General features: G+C 51.1%; 1 protein-coding gene across 4 annotated transcripts; it reads left to right on the forward strand.

Moving 5' to 3' along the window:
- Window positions 1-17: 17 nt before the first annotated feature.
- On the forward strand, window positions 18-18221 carry tsen2 (tRNA splicing endonuclease subunit 2; the record flags this gene model as incomplete). Of its 4 annotated transcripts, none has more annotated exon segments than XM_031901278.1 (9): window positions 18-80; window positions 2427-2631; window positions 8431-8512; window positions 9214-9250; window positions 10560-11059; window positions 12620-12696; window positions 14830-14968; window positions 17440-17476; window positions 18110-18221. In XM_031901278.1, coding segments are annotated over 8 exon segments (1170 nt in total), but the record flags the coding sequence as incomplete, so codon positions are not given.
- Between the last annotated feature and the right edge of the window lie 8709 nt (window positions 18222-26930).

The following is a 26930-nucleotide window of genomic DNA, read 5'->3' on the forward strand; positions in this document are numbered from 1 at the left end:
GTTCCGCCCACTCATAAGACCACGCCCATATCCCAGCGTCACGTGATATCTGTTCCATGGAGCTTGTTCCGCCCATTCAGGTATGAGAGAGTGGGAGGGGCCAGGGTGATAGCTACGAGCTTTACCTAAAGTTCTCCCTTTCAGACTGACTGCTGCCTCTTGTCGGGCTATACGGTACTACTGCGCTTATCTACAGGATATACGGTACGTGTGCAGAGTGTAAGCAATGAAGTGAAGCTGCAGGGGAATAAGTATTAGATCCCAACCGTGTGGCACTGAGCTGCCATGTGATTCTGTGCTGTGTTACACTTCTACTGAGCGCACTGCCTGCTGGGTAATGTGGTACAGCTCTGCCTGCTGGGTAATGTGGTACAGCTCTGCCTGCTGGGTAATGTGGTACAGCTCTGCCTGCTGGGTAATGTGGTACCGCTCTGCCTGCTGGGTAATGTGGTACAGCTCTGCCTGCTGGGTAATGTGGTACCGCTCTGCCTGCTGGGTAATGTGGTACAGCTCTGCCTGCTGGGTAATGTGGTACCGCTGTGCCTGCTGGGTAATGTGGTACAGCTCTGCCTGCTGGGTAATGTGGTGCCGCTGTGCCTGCTGGGTAATGTGGTACAGCTCTGCCTGCTGGGTAATGTGGTACAGCTCTGCCTGCTGGGTAATGTGGTACCGCTGTGCCTGCTGGGTAATGTGGTACAGCTCTGCCTGCTGGGTAATGTGGTGCCGCTGTGCCTGCTGGGTAATGTGGTACTACTCTGCCTGCTGGGTAATGTGGTACAGCTCTGCCTGCTGGGTAATGTGGTACAGCTCTGCCTGCTGGGTAATGTGGTACCGCTCTGCCTGCTGGGTAATGTGGTACAGCTCTGCCTGCTGGGTAATGTGGTACCGCTGTGCCTGCTGGGTAATGTGGTACAGCTCTGCCTGCTGGGTAATGTGGTGCCGCTGTGCCTGCTGGGTAATGTGGTACTACTCTGCCTGCTGGGTAATGTGGTACTACTCTGCCTGCTGGGTAATGTGGTACTACTCTGCCTGCTGGGTAATGTGGTACAGCTCTGCCTGCTGGGTAATGTGGTGCCGCTGTGCCTGCTGGGTAATGTGGTACTCCTCTGCCTGCTGGGTAATGTGGTACAGCTCTGCCTGCTGGGTAATGTGGTGCCGCTGTGCCTGCTGGGTAATGTGATACTGCACTGCCTGCTGGGTAATGTGGTACTACTCTGCCTGCTGGGTAATGTGGTACAGCTCTGCCTGCTGGGTAATGTGGTGCCGCTGTGCCTGCTGGGTAATGTGGTGCCGCTCTGCCTGCTGGGTAATGTGGTGCCGCTGTGCCTGCTGGGTAATGTGGTGCCGCTCTGCCTGCTGGGTAATGTGGTACTGCTCTGCCTGCTGGGTAATGTGGTACTACTCTGCCTGCTGGGTAATGTGGTACTGCTCTGCCTGCTGGGTAATGTGGTGCCGCTGTGCCTGCTGGGTAATGTGGTACTGCTCTGCCTGCTGGGTAATGTGGTGCCGCTCTGCCTGCTGGGTAATGTGGTACTGCTCTGCCTGCTGGGTAATGTGGTGCCGCTGTGCCTGCTGGGTAATGTGGTACTGCTCTGCCTGCTGGGTAATGTGGTGCCGCTGTGCCTGCTGGGTAATGTGGTACAGCTCTGCCTGCTGGGTAATGTGGTACTACTCTGCCTGCTGGGTAATGTGGTACCGCTCTGCCTGCTGGGTAATGTGGTACCGCTCTGCCTGCTGGGTAATGTGGTACCGCTCTGCCTGCTGGGTAATGTGGTACAGCTCTGCCTGCTGGGTAATGTGGTACTGCTCTGCCTGCTGGGTAATGTGGTACTACTCTGCCTGCTGGGTAATGTGGTACTGCTCTGCCTGCTGGGTAATGTGGTGCCGCTATGCCTGCTGGGTAATGTGGTACCGCTCTGCCTGCTGGGTAATGTGGTACTACTCTGCCTGCTGGGTAATGTGGTACTGCTCTGCCTGCTGGGTAATGTGGTACAGCTCTGCCTGCTGGGTAATGTGGTACAGCTCTGCCTGCTGGGTAATGTGGTGCCGCTGTGCCTGCTGGGTAATGTGGTACTGCTCTGCCTGCTGGGTAATGTGGTACTACTCTGCCTGCTGGGTAATGTGGTACAGCTCTGCCTGCTGGGTAATGTGGTGCCGCTGTGCCTGCTGGGTAATGTGGTGCCGCTCTGCATGCTGGGTAATGTGGTACCGCTCTGCCCGCTGGGTAATGTGGTACTGCCGAGATGTGGGACGGTGGGGTACTCCTGGGGAGTGGGACGGTGGGGTACTTCATGGGGGTGGGACGGTGGGGTACTTCATGGGGGTGGGACGGTGGGGTACTCCATGGGTGTAGTCATGTGATTATTATGACGAGCCAATAGGAATGTGAGGATCTTTATTGGCTGCTCTGTTTTACCTTTCTGCAGTCGGCGGGAGCCACAGATCATGTCGAAGGCCACGTTTCACGCTCCGAAGAGGAAAAGAAAAGTCTACGAACCCTACGAGTCCCCGTTCCCTATTCCCCTCGCGCACGATCCTTCCTGTAGGGAATTCCGGATCTGCCGGGCCGAGATTGTGAATAATCACGTGATTGTGAGATCCCTGGGGGACATCGAACTGCTCTATGGGAAGGTAAGTCGGCTGCCTGACCCATGGGATCAGTTACACTGGGGAAGGGGCAGTAAGGGGGGGGGTCACTATATATAAATATATAAGGGGGGGGCAGGGGAGCTGGGAAGTTGTGGGACCCCCCCCCTGAATCAGTGGTACTGGCAGATACATTAGATAGGTACAAGGAAGGGGAGTTACAGGGGGGGCTGGGAAGTTGTGGGATCCCCCCCCTGAATCAGTGGTACTGGCAGATACCATTAGATAGGTACAAGGAAGGGGAGTTACAGGGGGGGCTGGGAAGTTGTGGGATCCCCCCCCCCCTGAATCAGTGGTACTGGCAGATACATTAGATAGGTACAAGGAAGGGGAGTTACAGGGGGGCTGGGAAGTTGTGGGATCCCCCCCCCTGAATCAGTGGTACTGGCAGATACATTAGATAGGTACAAGGAAGGGGAGTTACAGGGGGGCTGGGAAGTTGTGGGATCCCCCCCCCTGAAACAGTGGTACTGGCAGATACATTAGATAGGTACAAGGAAGGGGAGTTACAGGGGGGCTGGGAAGTTGTGGGGATCCCCCCCTGAATCAGTGGTACTGGCAGATACATTAGATAGGTACAAGGAAGGGGAGTTGACAGGGGGGGCTGGGAAGTTGTGGGATCCCCCCCTGAATCAGTGGTACTGGCAGATACATTAGATAGGTACAAGGAAGGGGAGTTACAGGGGGGCTGGGAAGTTGTGGGATCCCCCCCTGAATCAGTGGTACTGGCAGATACATTAGATAGGTACAAGGAAGGGGAGTTACAGGGGGGGCTGGGAAGTTGTGGGATCCCCCCCCCCCCCGAATCAGTGGTACTGGCAGATACATTAATAGGTACAAGGAAGGGGAGTTACAGGGGGGGCTGGGAAGTTGTGGATCCCCCCCCCTGAATCAGTGGTACTGGCAGATACATTAGATAGGTACAAGGAAGGGGAGTTACAGGGGGGGCTGGGGAAGTTGTGGGATCCCCCCCCTGAATCAGTGGTACTGGCAGATACATTAGATAGGTACAAGGAAGGGGAGTTACAGGGGGGCTGGGAAGTTGTGGGATCCCCCCTGAATCAGTGGTACTGGCAGATACATTAGATAGGTACAAGGAAGGGGAGTTACGGGGGGGGCTGGGAAGTTGTGGGATCCCCCCCCTGAATCAGTGGTATGGCAGATACATTAGATAGGTACAAGGAAGGGGAGTTACAGGGGGGCTGGGAAGTTGTGGGATCCCCCCCCTGAATCAGTGGTACTGGCAGATACATTAGATAGGTACAAGGAAGGGGAGTTACAGGGGGGGCTGGGAAGTTGTGGGATCTCCCTCCCCCGAATCAGTGGTACTGGCAGATACATTAGATTAGGTACAAGGAAGGGGAGTTACAGGGGGGGGCTGGGAAGTTGTGGGATCCCCCCCCTGAATCAGTGGTACTGGCAGATACATTAGATAGGTACAAGGAAGGGGAGTTACAAGGGGGGCTGGGAAGTTGTGGGATCCCCCCCCCCCGAATCAGTGGTACTGGCAGATACATTAGATAGGTACAAGGAAGGGGAGTTACAGGGGGGCTGGGAAGTTGTGGGATCCCCCCCCTGAATCAGTGGTACTGGCAGATACATTAGATAGGTACAAGGAAGGGGAGTTTACAGGGGGGCTGGGAAGTTGTGGGATCCCCCCCTGAATCAGTGGTACTGGCAGATACATTAGATAGGTACAAGGAAAGGGGAGTTACAGGGGGGCTGGGAAGTTGTGGGATCCCCCCCCTGAATCAGTGGTACTGGCAGATACATTAGATAGGTACAAGGAAGGGGAGTTACAGGGGGGCTGGGAAGTTGTGGGATCCCCCCCTGAATCAGTGGTACTGGCAGATACATTAGATAGGTACAAGGAAGGGGAGTTACAGGGGGGCTGGGAAGTTGTGGGATCCCCCACCTGAATCAGTGGTACTCGGCAGATACATTAGATAGGTACAAGGAAGGGGAGTTACAGGGGGGCTGGGAAGTTGTGGGATCCCCTCCACCTGAATCAGTGGTACTGGCAGATACATTAGATAGGTACAAGGAAGGGGAGTTACAGGGGGGGCTGGGAAGTTGTGGGATCCCCCCCCCTGAATCAGTGGTACTGGCAGATACATTAGATAGGTACAAGGAAGGGGAGTTACAGGGGGGGCTGGGAAGTTGTGGAATCCCCCCCCCTGAATCAGTGGTACTGGCAGATACATTAGATAGGTACAAGGAAGGGGAGTTACAGGGGGGCTGGGAAGTTGTGGGATCCCCCCCCCCCTGAATCAGTGGTACTGGCAGATACATTAGATAGGTACAAGGAAGGGGAGTTACAGGGGGGGCTGGGAAGTTGTGGGATCCCCCCCCCGAATCAGTGGTACTAGGGATACTTAGATAGGTACAAGGAAGGGGAGTTACAGGGGGCTGGGAAGTTGTGGGATCCCCCCCCCCCGAATCAGTGGTACTGGCAGATACATTAGATAGGTACAAGGAAGGGGAGTTAACAGGGGGGCTGGGAAGTTGTGGATCCCCCCCCCTGAATCAGTGGTACTGGGCAGATACATTAGAGTAGGTACAAGGAAGGGGAGTTAACAGGGGGGCTGGGAAGTTGTGGATCCCCCCCCCTGAATCAGTGGTACTGGCAGATACATTAGATAGGTACAAGGAAGGGAGTTACAGGGGGGCTGGGAAGTTGTGGGATCCCCCCCCCTGAATCAGTGGTACTGGCAGATACATAGATAGGTACAAGGAAGGGGAGTTACAGGGGGGCTGGGAAGTTGTGGGATCCCCCCCCCCTTGAATCAGTGGTACGGCAGATACATTAGATAGGTACAAGGAAGGGGAGTTACAGGGGGGCTGGGAAGTTGTGGGATCCCCCCCCCCCTGAATCAGTGGTACTGGCAGATACATTAGATAGGTACAAGGAAGGGGAGTTACATTAGGGGGCTGGAAGTTGTGGGATCCCCCCCCCCCCTGAATCAGTGGTACTGGCAGATACATTAGATAGGTACAAGGAAGGGGAGTTACAGGGGGGCTGGGAAGTTGTGGGATCCCCCCCCCCTGAATCAGTGGTACTGGCAGATACATTAGATAGGTACAAGGAAGGGGAGTTACAGGGGGGGCTGGGAAGTTGTGGGATCTCCCCCTGAATCAGTGGTACTGGCAGATACATTAGATAGGTACAAGGAAGGGGAGTTACAGGGGGCTGGGAAGTTGTGGGATCCCCCCCCCCCCTGAATCAGTGGTACTGGCAGATACATTAGATAGGTACAGGAAAGGGAGTACAGGGGGGCTGGGAAGTTGTGGGATCACCCCTGAATCAGTGGTACTGGCAGATACATTAGATAGGTACAAGGAAGGGGAGTTACAGGGGGGGCTGGGAAGTTGTGGGATCCCCCCCCTGAATCAGTGGTACTGGCAGATACATTAGATAGGTACAAGGAAGGGGAGTTACAGGGGGGCTGGGAAGTTGTGGGATCCCCCCCCCTGAATCAGTGGTACTGGCAGATACATTAGATAGGTACAAGAAGGGGAGTTACAGGGGGGGCTGGGAAGTTGTGGATCCCCCCCCCGAATCAGTGGTACTGGCAGATACATTAGATAGGTACAAGGAAGGGGAGTTACAGGGGGGCTGGGAAGTTGTGGGATCCCCCCCCCCTGAATCAGTGGTACTGGCAGATACATTAGATAGGTACAAGGAAGGGGAGTTACAGGGGGGCTGGGAAGTTGTGGGATCCCCCCCCCCCTGAATCAGTGGTACTGGCAGATACATTAGATAGGTACAAGGAAGGGGAGTTACAGGGGGGCTGGGAAGTTGTGGGATCCCCCCCCCCCCTGAATCAGTGGTACTGGCAGATACATTAGATAGGTACAAGGAAGGGGAGTTACAGGGGGGCTGGGAAGTTGTGGGATCCCCCCCCCCCGAATCAGTGGTACTGGCAGATACATTAGATAGGTACAAGGAAGGGGAGTTACAGGGGGGGCTGGGAAGTTGTGGGATCCCCCCCCTGAATCAGTGGTACTGGCAGATACATTAGATAGGTACAAGGAAGGGGAGTTACAGGGGGGCTGGGAAGTTGTGGGATCCCCCCCTGAATCAGTGGTACTGGCAGATACATTAGATAGGTACAAGGAAGGGGAGTTACAGGGGGGCTGGGATTGTGGGATCCCCCCCCTGAATCAGTGGTACTGGCAGATACATTAGATAGGTACAAGGAAGGGGAGTTACAGGGGGGCTGGAAGTTGTGGGATCCCCCCCCCCCCTGAATCAGTGGTACTGGCAGATACATTAGATAGGTACAAGGAAGGGGAGTTACAGGGGGGCTGGGAAGTTGTGGGATCCCCCCCCCTGAATCAGTGGTACTGGCAGATTCATTAGATAGGTACAAGGAAGGGGAGTTACAGGGGGGCTGGGAAGTTGTGGGACCCCCCCCCCCTGAATCAGTGGTACTGGCAGATACATTAGATAGGTACAAGGAAGGGGAGTTACAGGGGGGCTGGGAAGTTGGGGGATCCCCGAATCAGTGGTACTGTCGGCAGATACATTAGATAGGTTACAAGGAAGGGGAGTTACAGGGGGGGCTGGGAAGTTGTGGGATCCCCCCCCCCCTGAATCAGTGGTACTGGCAGATACATTAGATAGGTACAAGGAAGGGGAGTTACAGGGGGGGCTGGGAAAGTTGTGGGATCCCCCCCTGAATCAGTGGTACTGGCAGATACATTAGATAGGTACAAGGAAGGGGAGTTACAGGGGGGGGCTGGGAAGTTGTGGGATCCCCCCCTGAATCAGTGGTACTGGCAGATACATTAGATAGGTACAAGGAAGGGGAGTTACAGGGGGGGCTGGGAAGTTGTGGGATCCCCCCCCTGAATCAGTGGTACTGGCAGATACATTAGATAGGTACAAGGAAGGGGAGTTACAGGGGGGGGCTGGGAAGTTGTGGGATCCCCCCCCTGAATCAGTGGTACTGGCAGATACATTAGATAGGTACAAGGAAGGGGAGTTACAGGGGGGGCTGGGAAGTTGTGGGATCCCCCCCCCTGAATCAGTGGTACTGGCAGATACATTAGATAGGTACAAGGAAGGGGAGTTACAGGGGGGCTGGGAAGTTGTGGGATCCCCCCCCTGAATCAGTGGTACTGGCAGATACATTAGATAGGTACAAGGAAGGGGCGGTGCCTATAAAGCAAGGGAGGGGTCACGGGGATTTATTTCTTCTCAGAGGTAAATTTGGAGTTGGATTCATGTACTTTTTTTTTCTTTTTCCATCATCAACATTTATTTAGTATTTGCCCCCTTGCTCACAGATACCCCGAGTATTAGGCCTGTATGTGCCAGTGACTGGTGCCGCCCTCTGATAGTTCTGCCTTGAAGCTCTCTGTTGTATCTGCCATTATATAGAACTGCTGTATTTATATCTAAGGGCTCTGGTACATGGGGAGATTAGTCGCCCGCGGCAAAACTCCCTGCTCGCGGGCGACTAATCTCCCCGAGTTGCCTTCCCTCTGCCATCCCACCGGCGAACATGTAAGTCGCCGGCGGGATGGCAGACGCGGCGGGGCGATTTCGGGAAATCGCCGAAAAAGCCTCGCGAGTCTTTTTCGGCGATTTGCGCGAAATCGCGCTGCCGCGTCTGCCATCCCGCCGGCGACTTACATGTTCGCCGGTGGGATGGCAGAGGGAAGGCAACTCGGGGAGATTAGTCGCCCGCGAGCAGGGAGTTTTGCCGCGGGCGACTAATCTCCCCGTGTACCAGAGCCCTAAGGCCTCTGAGTTTAGTTTGGTTTATTCCCCCGCAGGGGTACTTTGGGAAGGGCATTTTGTCCAGGAGTCGCCCGCAGCATAATATGGCAGAGCCGCAGCTACAGGCCAAATGGAAAGGTAAGTTCTTGGGCCGAGGCACATTGTGCTTGGGATTGCCCCTATCTATACAAATATTGCAGGTAACGGGGGGGGGGGGGTTCACTTTTAAGTTTAACTTTTAGTACATTATAGAATGGCCAATTCTAAGCAACTTTTCAATTGGTCTTCATTATTTATTTGTTATAGTTTTTGAATGATTTCCCTTATTCTTCCCTTTCAAATGGGGGTCACTGACCCCGGCAGCCAAACCCTATTGCTCTGTGAGGCTCCAGTTTTATTGTTATTATTTTCATAACCTCTTTTTCTGTTCAGCCCCTCCCCTATTCATATACCAGCCTCTCATTCACACCGCTCCCTGGTTACTAAGGTAATTTGGACCCTAGCAACCAGATAGCTGGTGAAACTCCAAACTGGAGAGCTGCTGAGCAAAAAGTGAAATTACTATAAAAAAAAAAAAAAAATACAAGTAATAAAAAATGAAGACCAATTGCAAATTGTCTCAGAACATCATACTAAAAGTTACCTAAAGGTGAACAACCCCTTTAACTGCCCCCTGCTGTAATCTTCCGCTCCTTTGTGCAGTTACCCGGGGCCCCGCCCCATGGGGCGACAGGTATTTGTGGGAGGAGATTTCCCCCGGGGGGTAAAGCACCCAGTGTGTCAGGGCCCTAAGGAGACAAATATATAAACCAGTTTGGGATCTTTCCTTTGTTTTCCAGATATAAAACTGAATTTGCCAATTATTTCATCCAGGAGGTAAGTAGAACTGGAGCAGTAGGTTTACTTGCCCTTTGTATCAGCCAGCTCAGAGCGCTCCCTCTGGGAAGGGACATTCCCGGCACAGAGGAACAGGACAGGTTTAGTATTGTTGGCTCTCTATGAGTTAATACTTTGGGGTGAGGGCGCCCCCGGCTCATTTAAACCCCGTTAGTCCCTCTGTTACACTCATAATAATAATAATGGCACCGGCACTGCCTCAGTGTTTGGCTGGATTCTGGCTCTGGTCCCACTGCTTATACCTCATGTCAATGCCAGACACACCCACACAGCACCCTTACTCACCCCTTGTTACTCACTGCAGTTGCCCCTAGTGTATTCTGCATTAACCCTTCCAGCATTCCCTGGCCAGCAGGGCTGCCTTCAGAAATCATGGAGCCCTACCTCCCTTTCTGGCCAAACACACCCTTAATTCACCCAGTCCCTCCCGTTACTCACCCCCAATTCACCCAGTCCCTCCCGTTACTCACCCCCAATTCACCCAGTCCCTCCCATTACTCACCCCAAATTCACCCAGTCCCTCCCATTACTCACCCCAAATTCACCCAGTCCCTCCCATTACTAACCCCCAATTCACCCAGTCCCTCCCGTTACTCACCCCCAATTCACCCAGTCCCTCCCGTTACTCACCCCCAATTCACCCAGCCCCTCCCATTACTCACCCCCAATTCACCTAGTCCCTCCCATTACTCACCCCCAATTCTCCCAGTCCCTCCCATTACTCACCCCCAATTCTCCCAGTCCCTCCCATTACTCACCCCCAATTCACCCAGTCCCTCCCATTACTCACCCCCAAGGCCTCCTGGCCTTTCAGTGCAGTACAGACCCTCATTGGACTGGGCCCTTTATGCTCCCACCTGTCCCCCCAGTGGGGGTTTTTGCTTTCTCTTACAGTTCCTGTACATTTCCCTCTTATTTCTGTAGTTTCCAGTCCTATATTTTCTCCACAAGCCCATGGGTATGCTCCTCATTGCCGGTGTCAGACTTACAGGTCTGTGGTTTCTGGAAAAAGAGATGTTTCGCCCTTCAGCTCTGATCCCATCTAAGTAACTGCCCTTGTATAGGGACAGATGTAGCTGCCTTATTATTGTGCATATTCTATCCCTGAATATAATAGCCAGATTTGGCCCTTGCTGTAGAGATCAGACTTACAGGTCTGTAGTTCACAGGCAGAGCTAGTTGCTTTTTTTAGATTGCTGGAGTGACATTTACAGTTCTTCTGAGAGATCCAGCATCTTTAATGTACAATTTCCGGTTTCTGAATATTCATTCTTTTCCAAAACCACAGATACAGGCGCCATCTTGAATGGGCAAAGAATCTTCTTGAAGAACAAGGTTTGAGCACAGAGTCCGTTAACAAGATCCTGGCAGATTACACCAAGGAAGTTAATATCTCAGCAGAAGGTGATGTTGCAGAGGGAAATGTGCCGGCAGAATCCAGAATGGACTTGGATCCAGAAACTGGAACTAAATCACAGAGCTCAGAACCCAACCCTGGGGCAGAGACTGAGAGGAAGGTGCTTCTAGAAGGAAACCCAGATTATGACCCTCTGGCTAAATATGGGCCGGGGGTTCTGCAGGAGGAGGAGGAGCCGGACAGAACTACCCTCGAGAAAGTCCATTGCCCCAAACACGATGATTTCATTCTGCACTGCGGCTGCAGACCCGGGAGGGACCCCCTACAGAATGAGCCCCCTGCCCCGGCCGGGTCCCACCCCGAGTATTTACTGGTGGAAGAAGCCGAGGAGAATGTGGATTTGGGGCCCGAAGGAACAGAAGAGAATAAAGGTGTAAGGGCCATTCCCTTTTATTTCTCCTTTGGGGGAAGGACATGGAGTCTGTGACTTAAGCAGTGGGTGGGACTAAAACACTTAATTGGTTGTTAGCAGGGAGAGGGGCAGGGAGTCTGTGACTTAAGCAGTGGGTGGGACTAAAACACTTAATTGGTTGTTAGCAGGGAGAGGGGCAGGGAGTCTGTGACTTAAGCAGTGGGTGGGACTAAAACACTTCATTGGTTGTTAGCAGGGAGAGGGGCAGGGAGTCTGTGACTTAAGCAGTGGGTGGGACTAAAACACTTCATTGGTTGTTAGCAGGGAGAGGGGCAGGGAGTCTGTGACTTAAGCAGTGGGTGCGGCTAAAACACTTCAATGGTTGTTAGCAGTGGATTGGGCAGGAAGTCAGTAACTCAGGCAGTGGGTGGGACTAGAACACTTCATTGGTTGTTTGCAGGGGGAGGGGCAGGGAGTCAGTAACTCAGGCAGTGGGGGGGACTAAAACATTTCATTGGTTGTTAGAATGGGGAGGGGCAGGGAGTCAGTAACTCAGGCAGTGGGTGGGACTAGAACACTTCATTGGTTGTTAGCCAGGGGAGGGGCAGGGAGTCAGTATAACTCAGGCAGTGGGGGGGACTAAAACACTTCTCATTGGTTTGTTAGCAGGGGGAGGGCAGGGAGTCGGTAATCAGGCAGTGGGTGGGACTAAAACACTTCATTGGTTGTTTGCAGGGGGAGGGGCAGGGAGCCAGTAACTCAGGCAGTGGGTGGGACAAAAACACTTCATTGGTTGTTTGCAGAGGGAGGGGCAGGGAGTGCGGGTAACTCAGAGCGTCATAGTGGGTGGGACAGTGTGATAAGCCAAAAAACACGTTGTATTGGTTTTTGCAGATGTGGATGGAGTCAGGAGAGTCCGGTAACTGCAAGCGAGAGGTAGGGTGGAAGCTTAATAAGACTAGTTCATTGGTTGTTAGCAGGGGGTTGGGCAGGGAGTCAGTAACTCAGGCAGTGGGTGGGATTAAAACACTTCATTGGTTGTTAGAAGGGGGAGGGGCAGGGAGTCAGTAACCCAGGCAGTGGGTGGGACTAACACTTTAATGGCTGTTTGCAGGGGGAGGGGCAGGGAGTCAGTAACCCAGGCAGTGGGTGGGACTAACACTTTAATGGCTGTTTGCAGGGGGAGGGGCAGGGAGTCAGTAACCCAGGCAGTGGGTGGGAGCTGAACATTTAATGCGTTTGCAAGGGGGAGGGCCAGGGAGTATAAAACAGTACGCCAGGCAGTGAGGTGTGACTAAGAACTTGTAAGCGCTGTTTTGCAGGGGGAGGGGCAGGGATCAGTAACCCAGGCAGTGGTGTGGAGAAAATAGAAACTTGAGAGTGGCTGTTTGAAAGGGGGGAGGGGCAGGGAGTTAGTAACTCAGTAGGTGGGACTAGAGCGCTATGACATCATTTTATTGTGGGTGGGGCAGGAGGTCTGATTTTATATAGTGACTGTTGCCCCTTCTAGGGTATCAGTTGAATGACTGCTTGGGGTATAATACTGATATTGCCCTGTTACTGAGAATGTCTCTTTCAGGGCGGGGGAGAGGACGCTTAGTCTGTCGCCGGAATCCTTTTAGAGTGTTTGAATATTTGCAGCTGAGCCGTGAAGAGGTAAGTGGGTCTGATAATTCCATATATACCCCCCCCCGGCCCACCCTATTATACCCATGGGACCCTGACTGGGCTCATTGCTGTGAGTGGGAATAGAGCCGGCCCTACAGACTGGCTCTGAATCTGACAGTCAGTGTCTGGGCGGCTATAGAACTGGGGGCAGCTTCTGCTCATTGGGGGGGAATTGGGGGACAAATGGAAAGCTGAGTGTTAACCCTTTCTCTTGTGCTCTTAGGCCTTTTTCTTGATGTAATGTGAGCATTGTAGTGCTCTGCCTGCACAGTCATTCCAATAGTACGTGCCCTAACAGCTCCCGCCTGCTTTAGCTTATTTACACTTGCGGGCGAGAGTACTTACCGCGCGTAATCTCCAGAATTGCATGTCCTGCTGCTTCGTGTGAGTATGCAGCGTAAGCTTGGTGCAGAGAGTCCTACGCGCCTGCCAGATAACCTTTCGCTCTTCCGCATGGCTCGGTTACATACCTGCCGCACGCACAGGAATCCTCCATCCCATAGTTCGGGTCTATAGACGCCTGGAGAACGGATAGCAGAAGCGTGCCTCATCACGTCCATGTAGTCGCGAGTGGGGGGATAATTAGCCTTCATCTACTGGGCACCCACAGAGACCTCCCCTCCCAGTGGGTCATAAACCTGCGCCCACAGAACCTCCCTCCCATGGCTCGTTCATAGTGCCCCATGCATGAACCTTCCGCGCACATGTTTGTTTTCTATAGCTGCGGCTAACAGACTACCCTCCCATGCTTCGTTCATTACTGGCCCACAGACCTCCCCGCTCACCGATGCTCGTTCATACCTGCCCCACAGAACCTCCCCTCCCGATAGTTTTGATCGAGTACCTGCCCCACAGACACCTATCCTCTCCCAATGTTTGTTTCATAACCTGCACCCACAGAACCTCCCCTCCCATGCCTGGTTCTACCTGCCCACACCAGAACATCCTCATGTCCAGTTGTGTGTGGTCATACGCTGCCTCAACAGACCTTCCCTCCATAGTTCGGAGTTATTCAACGCCTGCCCCACGCAACCTCCCCTCCTGTCGTTTTGGGTCACCCTGCCCGCACAGAACGCTTCCTCGCTCGCAGGGTTGGTTCATAACTGACCGAGCGAGAACCTTCCGCACCTTGGCATTTTCGGTATTTGCATACCTGCCCGCAGGTAACTTCTCCTCACCCGATGTTCGGCTTCATAACGCGGTGCGCCACAGAAGTCTCGACGTTCTCCATGTTCGGTTATGTCATAACCTGCCCCACAGAACTCCCAATCCATGGTTCGGGAGGATGTTCTATAACCATGCCTCATATAGACCTTCCCCTTCCATTGGTTCGGGGTGAGTTGACCTGCACCCACAGAACCTCCCCTGCCATGTTCGGAGCTTTCATATTCCTGCCCCACAGAAACCTGCCCTCACTCATAGTTCTGGTTTCATACCATGACCCACAGAACCTCTCCCTCCCATGTTCGGGGTTCATACCTGCCCAGCAGAACTCGCCCTCCCATGGTTTCGGTTCATACGCTGCCGCCCACTAGAACCGTCCGCCTCACCATGTTCGGTCATACGCTGCCCGCACAAGAAACCTCCCTCCATGTTCGGTTCATACCTGCCCCACAGAACCTCCCCTCCCATGTTCGGTTCATACCTGCCCCACAGAACCTCCCCTCCCATGTTTGGGTCACCCCTGCCCCAACAAGAAACCTTCCCTCCCATGTTTTGGGTCCACCCCTGCCCCACAGAACCTTCCCTCCCATGTTTGGGTCACCCCTGCCCCACAGAACCTTCCCTCCCATGTTTGGGTCACCCCTGCCGCATAGAACCAACCCTGTTTAATCATTTCTTGTCACATCGAAACTGCCCCTTTGCCAGGCATAATCTAATTGGTTACAGCCCTAAACAAGCAATCATGTTAATTAGCAAATAAATGCTAAAATAAATCTATAATTGGCTGAACTCCTGTTGTTTGCTGATAGCGCTGCAGCAGTGGGCAGGGCGCAGCTCACAAGCAGGAACACCTGCTGTCAATGTATTTTTGGGGTTCCCCTAGGCTCTCCTTCAAGGGGCAGTGTGTAACCCCTACATCCCAACACAACAACCAATGGAACGTTTGATCTCACGCAGGAGCCGCTGACCATCCTGAAGCTGTGGGAAGTGTTCAGCGCCGCGCAGGCGAGTTTCAGCACCACGTACATGGCCTACCATCACTTCCGCAGCAAGGGCTGGGTGCCCAAGGTGGGGCTCAAATACGGCACTGACCTCTGTAAGTAGAACTTATTGGCGGCACAGAGATATATATATATATGAGCATCCAATACTGATGTAACGCAGGGATCTGGGCTGGACTACAAATCCCAGCATTCTCCAACAGGCGTGGCCTCTCAGTTGCACTTTTGGGGGGCCAGAGGCCTCTTCTCAGACCTGTAACGTTGATATGTGATGTCATCAGTTATAATTGGTGCTCAGTGATGTATCCTGTGTATCTCTAGCGCCCCCTGTGTATCTCTAGCGCCCCCTGTGTATCTCTAGCGCCCCCTGTCGGTGCAGATGTTAGCAGTTTTGTTCTCATTTACCCTTGGAGGCAGGACAGAAAAACTAATGACTCCTGGTCCCTCCTACTTTTATGGCTCCACCTTTGTCCCTCAGTCTGTTTGTCCTGCCTTAGGGATGAAGTACAGCGCTGCGGAATATGTTGGCGCTTTATAAATAAATGTTAATAATAAGTACATTCATATTTGGATTTCTTTCCTCTTTTTATTACTTTTTTTTTACATTCTCTCCTTCTACTTTATATACTACTTTATATTCCTAACAACCCAGATCTAGGCTGGAGTTGGTCCCAGAGTCGCTGGGAAGTTGACAGACGCCACCTTCAGGGGTTGGGGGGCAGTGTTTCAAAACACACACTAGGGGTCTCAGGGGGGAGCGCACTACCCATCAATGTTGTGGATCATAAGGCAATTGCTTTGGCATTAGGGGGCCGGTCCCATCTTGTCACAGTTCAGTATTATCGGTGCCATGGCAGCTGCAGGTGTTGTTGAGCAGTAAAGTGTCACGAATTCTGAATTGGGCAGAACAGAAAGTGCCAGTATGTGTGCAGCATACATCCCGGGGGGGGGGGGGGGCATGATTTGGGAGGCGGATTACCTGAGTGGGACGATGGTCTGCAATTATTACACAGACGGGGAAGGAGCAGCATTTGGAGATGTTGCTGGGATTGTGCCGGGATGAGGGACCCGGGAGCAGCATTTGGAGAAGTTGCTGGGATTGTGCCGGGATGAGGGACCCAGGAGCAGCATTTGGAGATGTTGCTGGGATTGTGGCGGGATGAGGGACCCGGGAGCAGCATTTGGAGATGTTGCTGGGATTGTGCCGGGATGAGGGACCCGGGAGCAGCATTTGGAGATGTTGCTGGGATTGTGGCGGGATGAGGGACCCGGGAGCAGCATTTAGAGAAGTTGCTGGGATTGTGGCGGGATGAGGGACCCGGGAGCAGCATTTGGAGATGTTGCTGGGATTGTGGCGGGATGAGGGACCCGGCAGCAGCATTTAGAGATGTTGCTGGGATTGTGCCGGATGAGGGACCCGGGAGCAGCATTTGGAGATGTTGCTGGGATTGTGGTGGGATGAGGGACCCGGGAGCAGCATTTGGAGATGTGCTGGGATTGTGCCGGATGAGGGACCCAGGAGCAGCATTTGGAGATGTTGCTGGGATTGTGGCGGGATGAGGGACCCGGGAGCAGCATTTGGAGATGTTGCTGGGATTGTGCCGGGATGAGGGACCCGGGAGCAGCATTTGGAGATGTTGCTGGGATTGTGGCGGGATGAGGGACCCGGGAGCAGCATTTGGAGATGTTGCTGGGATTGTGCCGGGATGAGGGACCCAGGAGCAGCATTTGGAGATGTTGCTGGGATTGGGCCGGGATGAGGGACCCAGGAGCAGCATTTGGAGATGTTGCTGGGATTGTGGTGGGATGAGGGACCCAGGAGCAGCATTTGGAGATGTTGCTGGGATTGTGCTGCTTTGAGGGACTTCAGGATGGTGTATGCAGTTGTGCTCTAGCCATTCTTCCCAGGATGATAGGAAAACTAAACCAAAGCAATGCCACCATGGTTCTCATAGCGCCAGAGTGTGGTCTAGCATGGCTGTCGGCAGCCAAACCCTGGCAATGGCAACTTGCCAACTGGCGGCTCCAGAGCTGAAATATTCTGCTCCAGGCACTCAAACAACCCACAGCTTGAGAATACCATAGACTGTGGGGATCTTCCTCACCTGGGTGGTACCAACCCAACTAGAGGGACACCTTTAGGATGTCCCCTTATGTCTGCACTGAAAAGAGGGCTACTAAAGGGGATTTTGGGCTCTTGGAAAATTCTTTTCTCATAGGCCTGAACTGTCCCACCCAGGCAGATTTAGCATGGGCCACTTCTTGATACCCTCTCTTTTTGTCTCTTGATCTTCCTTCTGACCTTAATGTCTTTATCGGTTCAGCTTTCTAAAGGGACCTGAGGGACCCAACTGACTGATACAGTAGGAGGGACTAGGAGGCGTCAGTTTCTTGTATTGTAACAAAGTAAACCACAAGGATATTATAAGTCACCTTGCTGTTCCATGGCCTGTATTATGCGACTCTGCCTTGGGGTCACGGAACACCTCAGTCACATATATCCTTTTACAACAGGGGGTACATTATTCCCTATATGATATTTATTCTTATTCTCATTTTCTTCCAGTGCTATATCGTAAAGGCCCCCCTTTCTACCATGCAAGGTGAGTGCAACTAATAATTGCTCCTTCATATACTGTATCACTGTAAATACAGCTTCCCCTCTGTGGCCCCCAAAAGCTTCCGGCTATAGTCTCCAGAAACAGGGCCACAGCATGTAGAACCCACATAGAATGACCCCAGTGCTGCTGCTGTAGGTTCTGTATATCTCGATTTACTCCCTGGTGTGTATATATTTAATATCGGCTCCACACTGAGCGCTACATTATATTCCGTTAGTGTCGTACAGAGAAGTAAGTGGGGCCCCGGGGAAGGGATTGAGCCATTTGATAAGCTCTTCTTAAAGTGGGGGTGCAAACTGGGCTGAACCAGTCTGGCCCCAGGGGCAACAATAGGTGCAGAAAGAGGGCCTTTAAGGCATCTCCCCCAAACTAGAGAGCGTCTAGCTCAGGGCATCCCATAGATTTTCAAATTGGGTATTGGGCTCTGGCCGGGCCATTCCAGAACATTAGGGTTCTCCGTTGTTGCTTTAGCTGTAGCTTTGGGTCCTGCTGAAAGGTGGGCTGAGTTCTCTGCTGCTTTATCTGAAGCTGCCCTGTGATGCCCCCTCCCTTCTAACTTCATGGTACAGGCTCAGAAATGACTATTTTTGTGTATTCCCCCCCCCTCCCCCGCAGCTATTCTGTGATTGTGGAACTAGTCAATGACAAGTGTGAGGGTGCCCCCCTGAGACCCCTGAGTTGGAGATCACTGGCCGGGCTACACAGGACAACTGCCAACGTCTCCAAGGTAAGTGAGTGTCTGAAAGTAACAGTAAGGGTAATAACTGCCAAAGGGAAGGGTTAGTGCTGGGCGGTATATTCCGGTAAAAACCGATCACCGTTTTTTTTTTTTGAAAACAATAAGTGGAAAAATGAATTTTCGAACAAAAATTACCCCGTCCATTACGCCGGTGTGCTGAATACTTCCGGGTGCGGCGCGTGACGTCAGCGCGCACACTCTCTAAAAGCGCCATCGCTAGGATGCATTCAGAGTCGGATACCAATGTGAGCTGTCGGGGGGGTGCCTGGCAGTAATTATATTTTATGTGAAGGGGATGGGTGGGGGTGGGTGGGTTATACTTATGTGTAGGGGATGAGGTTGTGTTTGGTGGGGGTGTGATGTGGTGGGGGGTTATATTTATGTGAGAGCGGAATGGGGTGTTTGGGGTGGGTGGGTTATATTTATGTGAAGGGGATGGGGGTTGTTTTGGGGTGGGTGGGGGGTTGTTCTGTGCGGATGCGGGGGTGTTTGGGGTGGGAGGTGCTGTGCGATCGGGGAGGTGGCAGGTGATGGTTGCGGGTTGGGCGGGGTGTTTGGGGGTGGGGTGGGGATGGGGTAGGTGGGGGTTGCGTGCGGTATTGTGGGGGGTCCTCCCGGGGGCTGGGTTGCGCTGATAAGGGGGGTGTTTGATGGGTGGCTGGGGGGGGGCCTGCGGGTAGCGCAGGGCTGTTCTGGCGGTGGAGTCAACCTAATCATGCATGGGGAAAAAAATACCGTAAATACGTGATAACCGATATAATTTTGAAAAATACGTGATATAACATTCTCTGGAGATCATACGCCCAGCACTAGGAAGGGCATCACTGGCACTGCATTTTCCTGATTCAGTTATCATTCCAACCAATCCACACTCGCTAACATGCTGCTTGAGACCGTCTAGATTTGGTAGGGGGTGTGGGAACGAGCATCTGGGAACTTTTGCCACTGTGCTTATCTATCACATTCTCCTTTTGGTTCCAATGAGAAAACACTATTACATGCGTAAACTGGTAGAGGTCGGCAGGTATGCTTGTTGTCATTAGGTCGGCCTGCACTGAGCCTCGCCAGATAATAAAGGGAGAAATATCGCATCCATTTTTGACATGTGCCTGGTCTGTTGGAAACCATTGCTGGAACAAGGTGCAAATGAGCGCGTTTGATTTCATTGATTCAAGCTGAATCTGTTTGGTGCAACCAATGTAATCAGGGGAACTCAAATGCTATTTGTGGCTCTTCTATGGGACCGTCATAGGACGCGCCGGAAGCCGCTCCTCCCGCCAACACTGCCCCATAAGATAGACATGTAAGATTCACTCTCTAGCTATGAGAGACTACCCGACTCCGCCGCTCTCTCCGGTAGAAGAAGTCGCTGCACACACCGCTGCCCAAATCACACTGCTATGCCTTACCTGCGCTACCCGTCTCTCAATCTCCTTATTCTCATACGGAGACTTCTTTTGCTGCTATTTAATGAAAACCGCGCTGGCTTTCAATCCGAACACGACCGATCCTTAATGTCTCCGGCTTGTATTAACCGCATAAACCAGGTGCAAGTAAGTGTCGCTAAAGTGTACTCAGTTAATATAAGGTCAATCAATGTATACCCCTACTGTAAATGAAAGCGATTTAGACAGTCACTGAGGGTTTCGTGCAGCCCCCATATAAAGGCACCAGCGCTCGCATAGGCCTGAGTCTATACCATGGCGTACTCTGCAGGTATCACTTCATTGTATTTATATACCACGATCAGACTCGTACAACTCACTGTCATAACATGATCCAACGGATACATTACGCAGTCACTGAGGCGCGTCTATACTGTGCACTCCATACTTACAAGGACACACTAAGGGACTGCACAGGACGCTGCAGTTTTATACCACACGGGAACTCTGAGGTTCACTCACTCCACATTCCGTCACTTCTATATAGGCGCACTTAACATTGATATAATCCACCTCTAATCATACGTAGAGAGAGTAGCGGATAGTAGCAGTGCACTGAACAGGGCGCTCTCTTTGCCTGCTGTCGCTCAGTCTTGCAGCCCGGTTGGGCGCCACTCTGGCACTAGTCACACGGTAATACTACAGACAGTGTTATAGTTCGCATGCTCAGTGTAAATGCGCTGCAGGTCTATCACCCGGTTGTCAGACCGACATGGTAGACAGCAGGCTCGCTTTCTCCGTGCATTTGAATGCCCTACTATACGACGGCGGGACCATTACATAGTGAGTCGCTGGGCTCCTCCTCCGGGAGCGGCTTTTTTTGCCGATTCGGAAAAGGGGAGGAGAGATCTTGTAAGGACCTACTGCGCGCCAGGAGCCGCTCGCATTTGTGTCTATTGGAAATAAACATCTAGTCGTTGCCCCTCGCCATTATCTGTGTGTATCTATAGATAGTTTGTATTAGGCTTTAGAGAGTAAGAACCTCGTGCTATTGACACATGCACTTGTGCCAATGCGGTTTCTGCCCTCACAATACCTGGCACTTATTATCAGAGGAACCTTGTGCCTGGCTCTTATCTCACCACATTAAGCCATAGCGACACAACAGGGCCAAAATGGGCATCAAAACGAGAAAAAGATGGAAAGGGGTGATCGGTATTTTACGACCGGTATGATGGGGCGGGTGGGCGGCGCCTACAAAGGCGCAGGGCGCGTGTAACCTCCGTATAACTCCGTTGGCAGGTTGTATAGAATTGGGAGCTCCTGGTAGTGAGTCTGGTTAACTTTGGCCATTAGAGCAGAGACTGGAGGCTGCCAGGCTTAATACCGTGTGTGGAGCGATTGCCAGCGTGGGTATCGGTTACGCTCCTGTGAGATCGTGATAGGAAGGCCGCTGCGTGGCCTTGCATAGGCGCGCCAGGGGATTGGAATCGATGAGACGGCGATCCATCACGCTACCTACCCCTCACTCGGAGGCCCAACTTCCCTCAAGCTGCGCGCGAGGGCAGTGGGGTTCTCATGAGTGGGCGCCCTAGTATGGGATAAATATCTGGGAGTAGTGCGGCATTACTGACTAATCCGTTGTTCATTGGGTGGGCGGACTTGACCCCCTCATCATGTATATTCGTTGTCCAATTCAGTATAGCATTAATTAGCCCATAACGACGATGATCATAAAGAGGCTGACCCAACTCCCAGCTAATCCCCCTCACACCAACCTTCCCCACCGTCAGCACCAACTTCGCGCCCACTCAGGGAAGATGCAGTCGTGCCGCGTGACAGGGGAGGACGGGGAGATGAATACGACCAGAAGAATAGTGCAGTGTCTGAGCCGGATGTACCAGTGCGAGTTCAGGAGAGGTGGCAGGGGCAATCGAACAGTTGGGAGCTTCAAGGATAAAGCGAGCACGATGAACTCAGAGGCCGACAGCAACTTTCAAGCAGACCGACGCGAAGCTAAGACCAGAGTTCCCCCCCGCTTCACCTAACGCCAACAACGGAGAACCCGTGTTTGCCTGGAAAATGTGCGGCAGAGGGCCAATAACGGCCAATTTGTGAAATCTTGGGGATTCCGCTGGCTGAGCACTGCTCTGCTAGTTTGGGGGGGTGCTGTAAAGGCCCTCTACTCCCCTCTCTACTTCCTCCTCTCTACAGCCAACCTCCTCACTTCGTTTTGCCCTCTTCTAGGATAGGCCAGCTTGGTTTGCCGGACAGTTTGTCAAACCCACACTTTAAGAAAAGAAGCTTGATCAAATGGCTCAGATCCTTCCCCGGGGCCCCATCTTACTCTCCTGCCTCGTACGACACTAACGGAATATAATGCTAGCGACTCCAGTGTGGAGCCGAAATATTATTATATACCACCAGGGCAGTAAAATGAGATATACAAGAACCTAACAGGGTCACAGCCCACTTGAGGGGCATTGCCTTATGTTGGTGTTCATAATCCATGCTGTCCGCCTGGTTTATACTGGAGACTACTAGGCTCGGGAAAAGCGGCGTTTTGGGCGGACCCGAACAGAAGGGGAAGTCTTGTATTTACAGTTGGTATACATGGCTATTTTGTACTCGTTTATGATTGTTGTAGTTTCTCTTATTATTTTATATTTTATTGATTTTGTTCACCCTCACTCCTTCATGGCTCGGAAAGAGGGGGCCTTTTATCTATTTATAGTGCTGGAAGTAAATTTTTTATAGAAAAGTAACTATAAATATTTTTTCTTATTAGTGGAATAATCGCTTACTTTTCTTCTGTTTGTTTTATTATATATTGGATATATGTGTATTCTTTTCCTTGATTGGTTTTGTGTTTCCGTTTGTACCTCTTTTAAGTGTTCTAGAGTTCTCTGCTTTTAATATTATTTATCTTTTATTTTTTTGTGCTCATTTTGGAAAGCTTTCGAAGGTTGATCTTTTATTTACAATATTTTCTCTTATGTGTGTTTTTTTTACTTTTTTGTTTACTTTATATTATTTTTATTTGTTAGTGTAATGTTTGACTTTCTCTTTCTAGTTCCCTCCTATATTTCTGTTTTTTTTTTTTTTTCTGCTCATTTTACTCTCATGTTGGTGTTTATTTTTTTTTCCATTTTCATTGTCTTTTTTTTTTTTTTTTTGTTTTTTTTTTTTAGTTTTTTTTTTTTTATTTAGTTTATGTTTTGTTTCTTGAACGCAGATAAAGTATAACAAAATATTAAATAAGAAGATCAGAAAGGAAAAGTCAAGAAAGACAAAAAAGAGAGGGAAAAAAATAAAAATCAACGAAATAAAAGATGAGACCACAAAAAATGCCTCACACACTCTTACCAAATGGGTAAAGGGTAAGCAGAAGTTCAGGCCTAAATAGAAGATAAAAGAAATATATAATTACTACAACAGAGCAACAAAAGAATTCAAAAAAGACCACAAAACATATGAATGAATGAAAGATAGAAGTAGAAACGCAACACCTTTTCATCCTAGCCTCATACAAGATAACATAGAATAAGAGAGACAAATAAAGAAGAAGACATCACTAAAAAGGTCAGATCCCATGCCTGAAAGTTGGGTTAAGAGTACAGCCAAACGACCAAGAGTGAGATATAGATTCCACAAAGTCTGATGAGAAATATCACAAAGCTGTAAGAATTAGCTTTGAGAATAGGCCTGAGAAGCAGAATATTAACTAGAAACAAAGGAGAAGACGCGCACAGATTAGGGACAGAAAAGTTGCATTTGCCACAGGAGTAAACTTGAGACTGTCGAACAGCCACACAATTGGACTAGATAACCGACAAACTCTGGACGCATAGAGAGTGATACCTAATGCAGAAGATGGCAAATTGACAGTTGAAGAGATATATATATGATCATATATTCACACTATAAAATCAAACTGAGAACAGAAATGCTAAAGAGCAACAAAACCATGACAATACAACTCCTAGAGCGCTGTAAAAGCCTCCTCCTACTAAAAGCAGCCAAATCCCAGCAACTCATGCTCCAAATGCTGGCTCCTGGGTCCCTCATCGCCACCACAATACCCAGGCCAACGATCCTCCAATTTTGCTGCTTCCTGGGTCCCTACATCCGCGGCCAGATCCCAGCGGAGATCAGTGCGTCCAAATGCTGCTCCTGGGTCCCTCATCCCGGGCACAATGCGCAGCACACGATATCTCCAAATGCTGCTCCCGGGGTCCTGCATCCCGGCACAAATCCCACAAACATCTCCAAACGAATGCTGGCTCTCGCGGGTCCCCTGCAATCCCGCACACATCCCAGCGTAACTTCTCTAAATGCTGCGCTCTGTGTGTACTTCTCATCCGGACACAAATCCGACAGCAACATCTCCCAAATGCTGCTCCACCGGGGTTCCCTCGATCCCGGCCGAACATAATCCCCAGCAACAGTTATCTCCAATTGCTGCCTCCTGGGTCCCTCTATCCGAGCAATCCCACGTCAACATCTGCCCACAATGCTTGCTCCGAGACACACGGAGTCCCTCACCCACATCCCTCATCCCACTCACAATCCCATAGCAAACCCACTCAACCTATCACTCGCCCCGCCTCTCACCTAGGCTACCTCCCCCCTCACTACACCCGGCGACAAGCCAATCCGCAGCCAACATCTCGTAAATGCTGCTTTCGGGTCGCACTCGCATCGCGCCGACAAATCAGCGCAGCAACATCTCCAATGCTTGCTCCCCGGGGTCCACTCATCTCCGGCACATCCAGCAACTTCACTCTAAAATGCTGCTCCTCGGGGTCCCCTGCTATCCCGGCACAATCCCAGCAACATCTCCAAAATGATGGCGGCGTCGCCGGGTCACCTCATCCCGGCAGCAATCCCAGCAAACATCTCGCAACATGCTGCTCCCGGGTCCCTCATCCCGTCCACAATCCGACCCAGCTATACAATCTCCAAATTGCTGCTGCTGGGGTCCCTCATCCCGGCAACAATGCCGCAACTTCTCCAATGCGTGCTCCGGTCCCTCTCATCCCGGCACAATCGCCAGCACTAATCTCCAAATGCTGCTGCCTTGCCCCGTCCTGTGTAATAATTGCAGTACCATCGTTCCCACTCAGGTGAATCCGGCGCTCCCGAAAAATCAATGCCTGCCCCCCCCGCGGGATGTAGTGCTGCACACATGGATGGGACACTTTCTGTTCTGCCCAAATCTCATAGAATTCGATGACACATTTACTTTGCTCTCAATCAACACTTTCTGGCAGTCTGACCATGGCACGGATAATATCTGCTGATAGACAAGATTGGGACCGGGGGGCCCCATGGAGATGCCAAAAGCAACTTGCCTGTAGTGATGCCGAACATTGGAAGTGGGTAGTGGGGCGTCCCAAAAAAAACACAACTATGACAGACGACGTCCTAAGTGTGTGTTTTGAACACTGCGCCCACCAACCCATGAAAGGTGCGTCTGTCACTTCACAGCAAGCGACTCTGGGACCACAACTCCCAGCCTGATACTGTTGATTAGGAATAATAAAGTTAAGTGATATAAAGAATAGTGAAGAGAGAGAATGATAAAAAGTAATAAAAAGAGGAAAAGAAATCCAAATAAATGAATAGTACTTATATATATAAACAATTTTATTTATAAAGCGCCAACATAAACTTTCGCGCAGCGCTGTACTTTACATCACCTAAGGCAGAGACATAACAGACTGAGGGGACGAAAGGTGAGGCCAATAGAAAGTAGGATGGGAATACAGGAGTCATTAAGTTTTTACTGTACCTGCCTCCAAGGGTAAATGTAGAACAAAACTGCTAACACATGAATCTGCCGACAGGGGCGGCTAGAAGATACAACAGGGGGCAGACTGAAGAATACACAAGGGAGAGCGCTAAGAGAATACATACATGGTATACATCACTGAGCACCAATTATAATACTGGATGACATCAACATATTCAACGTTACAGGTCTGAGAAGAGGCCCGATCTGGCCCCCAAAAGTGCAACCTGAGAGGCCACGCCTTTTTGTTTGGAGATTGCTGGGATTTTGTAGTCCAGCCAAGATCCGCGCGTTACATCAGTAGATTGGATGCTCATATATATATATATGTCTGTGCGCAATAAGTTCTCTTACAGAGGTGAGTGCCGATTGTTTGAGCCCCACGCTTGGGCACCCGGGCCTTGGGCTGCGGGGAGTGATGGTAGGTCCATGTACGTGGTGGGGCTGAAACTCGCTCTGCGGCGGCGCTAGAGACACTTCCCCAGCTTCAGGATGGTCGGCGGCTCCTGCGTTGAGATCAAAAACGTTCCAGTTGGTTGTTTGATGGTGCGGATGTAGGGGTTACTACCTGGCACTGCCTTGAAGGAGAGGCCTAGGGGAACCCGCAAAGAATACATTGACAGTCAGGTGTTTTCCTGCTTGTGAGGCTGGAGACGCCCTGCACTGCTGAGCGCTATCAGCGCAAACAACAGGAGTTCAGCCATTATAGATTTATTTTTAGCATTTATTTGCTAAATGTAACATGAGTTGCTTGTTTAGGGCTTGGTACATTTCAATATCATAATATTAATGCCCTTAGCAAAGGAAGGCAGTAATTCCGATGTGACAAAGAAATGAATTAAAAACAGAGGATTTGGTTCTATGGCGAGCAGGGGTGACCCAAACAATGGGAGGGAAGGGTTCAATGTGGGGCAGGGATGTAACCCAAATCAAATGAGGAGAGGAAGAGTTCTGTGAGGGCAGGGGATGACCAACAAAATAAAAACATGGGAGAGAAGAGAAGTTATCTAAGTAAGGGAGACAGAAGGAGTTAAGACCAACTAAAAAAGACACATACACTCACGCACCTCACACCACAAAATAGAAAAAGGGGGGGAGAGATGTCTGTTGGCGGGCAGGTATGAAACCGAACTAGGTGTGAGGGGAAGGTTCTGATGGAGAGACAAAGTATATATGAACCAGATGGGAAGGGGAAAGAGTTATCTAGATAGAGAAAGGACAGTAGTATCACAAAGAACTCCCTATAGGCAACCCAGAAATATAAAGAATCCCAAATGGCAAAGAAGAAAAGCAACTAACCTACAAAAACTAGGGAGTAGAAGAGTATTCATGATGGGGGACAAGGAAATGAAATCCGAAACATGAGGGAAAGAGAAGAGGGATATTCTGATGTGGAGCAGGCTATGAAACCGAAAAACATTGGGAAGGAGAGATGAAAGGTATAATTCTTTGTAGAGAGGGGATACAAAGGTAAACTAAGAACCGACATGGGAGGGGAGGTTTCTGTGGGCAGGCTTA

This window comes from Xenopus tropicalis, chromosome 4 (genome assembly GCF_000004195.4).
Source record: "Xenopus tropicalis strain Nigerian chromosome 4, UCB_Xtro_10.0, whole genome shotgun sequence".
NCBI lineage: Eukaryota > Metazoa > Chordata > Amphibia > Anura > Pipidae > Xenopus > Xenopus tropicalis.